The 6,539-nt window shown below is 36.5% G+C and overlaps 1 protein-coding gene across 1 annotated transcript; it reads left to right on the forward strand.

Annotated features, from left to right (window-relative positions):
• Positions 1-707: 707 nt before the first annotated feature.
• Positions 708-1,408, forward strand: LOC108980583 (disease resistance protein RPV1-like). Its single transcript, XM_018951552.1, has 2 exons — positions 708-1,207; positions 1,342-1,408. Exons 1-2 carry the CDS (start codon positions 708-710, stop codon positions 1,406-1,408), a joined length of 567 nt encoding a protein of 188 aa, XP_018807097.1.
• The last annotated feature ends 5,131 nt before the right edge of the window (positions 1,409-6,539 follow it).

Raw genomic sequence — 6,539 nt, forward strand, 5'->3', positions numbered from 1 at the left:
AAAAAGACAGTACTAACGTATATATAACGTACAACGTCACTTGTAGCATGAAAAGAAGATACTAGCTCATGATCATGTGAATTAGATGATCATTCAAATGGGTGGAATTGGTATTCGCTTTGCCGTCAGCTAGGGGATTGAAATCAAAGAAAGAGCCAAAGTTCACGGAAGCTGCTTGCACTTATATACGTACTTACGATATTCGAGTCATGATAAGAGAAAAGTCTTTTAGATATGCTGAATCGAAAAGAAAATACATATATATAGAGACAATTTTAGGCCGTGTTCTGGAAGACTGATAGTCCCGTACTCTTTAAGCCTGCATGCACACGAGACAAATTAAAACAAATCAAACAACTATATATATATATGAGTATATGCATCCCAACAACACCATAAATAAGCACAGACGTCGCTTACACTAATTACCTAACACCAGTTAATTGGTAATTATTAATTGGTCTCGAAATCTGGCCTGTATTTTGTTTTCGATTTTCTCTCGCAGCATTAATGCGTACGTAGTACTGGCAGCGTTACTCTTAGACGTTCTTACATAAGTTAAGCTGCTCGCTGGCGCTCCAGTATTTTGCTGCATGGTTAATTAATTGGCCGATTGCACGTGTGCGCACCAACCATGCAGTTTTGTGAGTGATGATCTTCAAACATATATAGCTGATCAAGTAGTGCATTGCACGGTCCTGGTAGCCATGCCGCTCTTATTACATGCTTTTGCCAAGAGCTTTGCCCGTCCAGCTTGCTGCAAGAACGTCCAAGTCCAAGCAATAATACCATCTCCACACGACGTGTTTATTAGCCACCGGGGGCCGGATACCAGAAGAAACATTGCGGGGTTACTCTACGACAACCTTCTCCGGCTTGGGCTTAGGCCCTTCCTGGACTACCGAAACATGAAAGCTGGTGATAAATTGTACGAAAAGATTGATACCGCCATTCGAGATTGTAAAGTTGGTGTTGTAGTGCTCTCGCCCAGATATTGTGAGTCTTTGTATTGTCTCCATGAATTGGCTCTTTTAACGGAATGCCAGAAAAGAGTTATACCCATCTTTTATAATGTCAAACCGTCCCAGCTTCGAGTTGGGAACAAATACGATGGAACTTATGTTCCAGAGGAAAAACTTGAGAGATTCAGAAGAGCACTTGAAGAGGCTAAAGATACCCTTGGATTTCGCTTTGATTCGTCGAGAGGGTACTTTAATTTTCTATTTTCTTGATCATCACCCTTTTTCTTATTTCGAATGGTCTTTTTAATGACTGAACAAATAGTTCATATGTATAAGTTATAATGTTAATCTGATCTATATTTTTTTTCCTGGTTTTCAGATATTGGTCAGAGTTCCTACAAAGTGCTTGTAATGACATCACAGATCAGATTGCTCAGAGTTCCTGAAACACTTTCTTCCCGAGAAAACGACCAACATTGGAAAATACGTACGTACGTACGATCGAGGAATGTCATGCGACTCCCTTCTAGCATCACAATGTTAAGGATAAAGATGATCATTCGGTTAAGGATAAAGCTCATGCTGTTCTCTCCCCAGTCTTCTAGTTCATCACGGCTTAGTACATATATTTGATTTATATAACAGCTCTTATCTTCTTATAATCTATACGTTGGTTAGCTTATGATCTCTTATAGTTTATCTCTTGTAAGAGACATGTAAATCCTCTCATACGTTTGTAATAGTTTTGTATATATATGATAATGCATACACAATTTCGGGTGTGAAAAACCAGAACAGTTCTCATTCTTTCATCGTATCAGAGTCATAGCTTGTTTTTTTGGCGAGGTAGAAATGTGATTTTCAGTAGGGGTGGCAATATGTGACACGACCCGTTAACCCAACACGAACACGACACGATAAAAACGGGTTAGGGTTTAGCCTTAACGGGTTCGGGTCAAAACGGGTTGACCCGTTAAGACACGATTGCTTAACGGGTCACTAACGGGTCAACCCGTTATGATCCGTTATGACCCGTTAAGAAAATTAAATTTACCTTTATACCCTTAGACCTAAAGGGTAGGGAGGACGCTCCACTTCCTTCTTCAAGTTCTAAATTTGTTTAGATCTGTGTTTTTAATTTTTTATTATATTTGAGATTGTAATATTAATATATATACATTGTATGTTTTGTCTATTACATTTGGGATGTAATTTTAATAATGAATATTATTATAAATTGTGTGGATCATATTTGTTTGGATTGTAATTTTAGACTTGTAGTTAGTTTTTTATTTTTTATAGATATTATTTATATTTAAATATTTATATAAAATCAATTAAGTCAAACGGGTCGTGTCGTGTCGTATCGTGTATGTCCAACCCATTAATGTAAACAGGTTGAAACGGAACGGGTCGTGTCGTGTTATGTCGTGTCAATTTATTTCTTATTCATTAACGGGTCATAACGGGTCGTGTCGTGTCAACCCGTTATCTTATCGTGTCGTGTTCGGGTTTAGAATTTTGACACGAAATCCTTAACGGGTCGTATTCGTGTTGACCCGTTAAGTGTAATGTACATACCTTGACACGACACGAACACGACCCGTTAACACGATTTGACACCCCTAATTTTCAGCTCGATAGTAAAGTACTGTGCGTGCTTCTTTACCCTATTTGGAGAAAATAGGACCTTCTATGTCGAATCAATCCGTTATAATCTATTCCAATTTTGTTTTCAGTATATATGTGACGCCACAAGCTGCTTGTTTTGGATATTCTTAAAGAAGGCCGAAAGCGTAAAACCACGCACGTATGACCTGAAGATGTGTCGGTTTAGGGTTATTAAAAAACAAAATCGAAAAACCGGTTAAATTGGATTGGACCGAGGCCCAATTTGTAAGTGGTTTGGTTCAGTACCAATTCTTAAGAATTAAAATTGATCTCAATGCGATACCGATTTTCATATTTTGATATATATGAAAACCGGTTTAAACTAAACCCGACCAAATATATATTCATATTTCTTTATATTATATTATATATATTATATATTAAATTTATAATTCATATAACATGAAATTCTAATTTTATTAATCAAGCCTATTAAATTTATAATATAAAATTAATATAACGTCATGTCATATAACATAAAATTAATCTTATAAGTTTTAATATAACATTTGATAAGCACATAAATTTTAATCTTATAATATAAAATTAATATAACATAAAATTTTAATTTTAAACATAAACATTAATATTAAGTTATTATTATTATTATTACTTTGAGAAGATGACGATACCCTAATTTTATTGATAACCCTCACTTATAGCAGAGGAATACTATGGTTACATCCAAACACATGGGTACAAACATGCATACAAACCTGTTATTTGTGTCGAATTATGTGTAAACCAACTTGATCCATTCAAATAGCTCCCATAATTTCGTTTGGAAGATTGTTATTGTTCTCAAAGAACGTCTTTTTACCACTAGAACCAATCCTGGCTAATCTGTCTGCAACGTGGTTTGTTTCTCTAAAAGAGTGGAGGAGTCATACCACCATCAAGCGCGCCTTCGATTTAGCTTCATTCCAGTACTTCTAACTCCTCCAAAGGACAAGCCCACACTTTTCCCACTAATTTACCACAAGTTTAAAATCAGTTTCTACTTCCATATGGGTTATATTCATCTGTGCACAAATATTCAGACCATCCGATAGGACTTGGATCTCATCAATACTGTTGAGATTGATACCATAATATTTGACAAAAGCAAATACCATGTGACCCTTCACATCTCTAAGGATTCCTCCACCTCCGCTTCTTCCAGGGTTGTCGATACTACTTCCATCCACATTAAGCTTAGCAAAATCCTGTGCCAAGCGCATCCATTTCAAAATCTGAATTTGTTTATTCTTAACAAGCATTGTCAATAAGCCGAGTTGCTTTAAAACTACACTATCAGATCACTTGATTAATGGTTTAGTCGTTTTGGTATATATAATTTGAGCTAAAAAAAATCTTAATCTTATAGCACACTTGATCATTTGTTTCAACAACCCCCTCCATGCGGGCTTTACATCTGTAAAAGCCACAGAAACCAGTTGATAATAGAAGGGAGAATTCCAAACACGACATTGATCTGAGATACCATTGTAGCCTTTGACAACCACTATTGTATCCTTCCCCCCCCCCCCTGCAGTATAAGTAGGCCCAAGTTTCAGACCCAAAGCTAATTCAAAGAACGTCCAAACAAAATGAGGGATCTCTCCCATCATAAGTGAGTGATCCAAAGAATTACAAGCAACCACTTTACAACATTCACATTTAGAGGTCATAGAGATATTCAACTTCATAGTATTCTAGTCAAAAGGAAAGTCTTTATACATACATCTCCACATAAAAGTAGAAGTATTTTTAGGCAGTAAACTATGCCAGATCCATTTAGCCCACGCCAGTTTATCTCTGCGTTCATAAGTGTATTGCCAAGCTGAAAGGGTAGAAAAGTTCCCATTTTGTTCAGCTCTCCATGTAGGAATATCGAGACTTGAGGCAATCTTAACATTTTGTAGCTTCAATTCTTCACAGATGGTACTCCCCACTAGCTCCTGAATCTTCTCCCAGATTCCTCTTGTCTTAGAGTATACCTCAACTACTTTCAAAGAGAGATCTGTAATATCCGAGAATTCTCCCAAGTATTCCCAAGGACGACCAGTTTTCAAACCAGAAAGATATCTTACCTTCATTAATAATTCATCCAGATCTCCTTACAACTAATTTCATCAACGGTTTTAAGGCCTTCCAAAAATACAATTCATAGGAGAATTGATCAAGGAGGAAATGGTGGTGTTGATTTCTATACTTGGCTCGAAAAAAGCTAGCCCAAATAGAGTTTCCATACAAGAACTGCCAAACAAATTTCATATGTAGGGCTTTCTCCATGTATTCTAACTTCTGTATTCCGAACCCACCTTCTTCCGTAGCCCTACAAATTTTTTCTCATGCCACTCATTCTTTTTCTTCTTATCATCCTGGCTGCCCCACAAGAAGTCTGCAAGAATCTGGTTAAGCTTATGTAGCACACTACGAGGCATATTAAGCTATGCTAAGAGATGAATAGGAAATTTGGACAACACATGCTTTAATAACACTAGTCTACCCCCTTAGAGAGTAAAGCTCCTTTCCATGAGGCTAATTTCTTTTGCACTTTTTGAATTAATGGCTCAAGCTGAGTAGTTCGTATACTACCTGTGCATATTGGTGCACCCAAATATGGGCAGGAGAAAGAACCATCATGAAACCCTATTGTTTGAAGCCCAATTGTCTTTCGAGAAGTGGAAGTGTGCTTAGCAAAATACATCACATATTTGTGTATGTTTCACCTTTTGACCAGAAATATTTTCATATAATCGTAATGTATCCATGCACGCCTTCAAAGATTTTTTTGAATCCATTCAAAAAAGCATTAGATCATTTGCATACAAAAAAAGATGAGAAAATCCAGGACATCCTCTGTGAGTTTTGTATTCAAGAATCTTACCATCTATAGCACTCGTATTCAGTAAGTGGCTCAGCACTTCTTCAGCATTAATAATGAATAAGTACGGAAATAGCAAGTCCCCTTGTCTCAACCCATCTGATGATTGGAAGTATCATTTAATAGTACCATTCATTAAAATAGAAAAAGAATGGGTGGCGATACAATTTTATATCAGATGTCTCCACTTTGTAGAGAATCCCAAAATTTGGAGAACCTCCAAGATAAAACTCCATTCAAGTCGATCATAAGTTTTTGTCATATCCACCTTAATCATCACATTGCCTCACATCTTGGCATTTATGCTATGCAGCATTGCCTGGCAAGTGTAATATTTTCATGTATATTTCAGCCTCTGATTAAATCCCTTGTTCTTTAAAAACAATCTTAGAGAGAAGGGAGTTGAGCCTATTAACCAAAATCTTGGAGAAAACTTTATAAATCACTGTACACAGACTAATAGGTTTGCATTTAGCAAAGCCCGAAGGATTGTCTTCTTTAGGAATAATAAAAATGAATGTGAATGAATAAAAATTTGGAAGAGGAGTACCATTAAAGAAATCTATGGCTGCTTCTACAAGGTCCTCCTTAATGATATCCTAGCATTTCATAAAGAAACAATAACCAAAGCTGTCAGGTCCGGGATTGCTATCTTTCGGAAGGTTAAATAAAGCTATTTTGATTTCCTCAAACGAAGGATCTTGGCAAAGAGAATCATTATCCTCATCTGTAATAACTGTTTGGAATAAATCCTTCCATGTATCGATATGGTGCACCCCTCTATGTTAAGAACAAACTGAAAATATTTAACAGCTTCCTCATGAATCTTCTGAGGGGAATTTAAGTTGAGTTCCATCTTTCAATGTCATATGCTGAAGCATCCATCTTTTCCTTTTGATTTGTAAAGCTGCATGGAAAAATTTGGAGTTTGAATCCCCTTCTTTTAGCCATTTCACTCCGGATTTCTACTTAAGGAGAATTTCTTCTTGGAGCAAAAACTAAAACTGTTCAAGCTCCGTTTGCTTAGAATGCAGTTG

This window comes from Juglans regia, chromosome 12 (genome assembly GCF_001411555.2).
Source record: "Juglans regia cultivar Chandler chromosome 12, Walnut 2.0, whole genome shotgun sequence".
NCBI classification, from domain to species: domain Eukaryota; kingdom Viridiplantae; phylum Streptophyta; class Magnoliopsida; order Fagales; family Juglandaceae; genus Juglans; species Juglans regia.

Bases quoted from the DNA above. Each gene is read 5' to 3' on its own strand.
- LOC108980583 (XM_018951552.1), top strand. From the start codon at position 708: ATGCCGCTCTTATTACATGCTTTTGCCAAGAGCTTTGCCCGTCCAGCT. The intron at 1,208-1,341 runs GTACTTTAATTT...CCTGGTTTTCAG, and splicing joins CGCTTTGATTCGTCGAGAGG to ATATTGGTCAGAGTTCCTAC.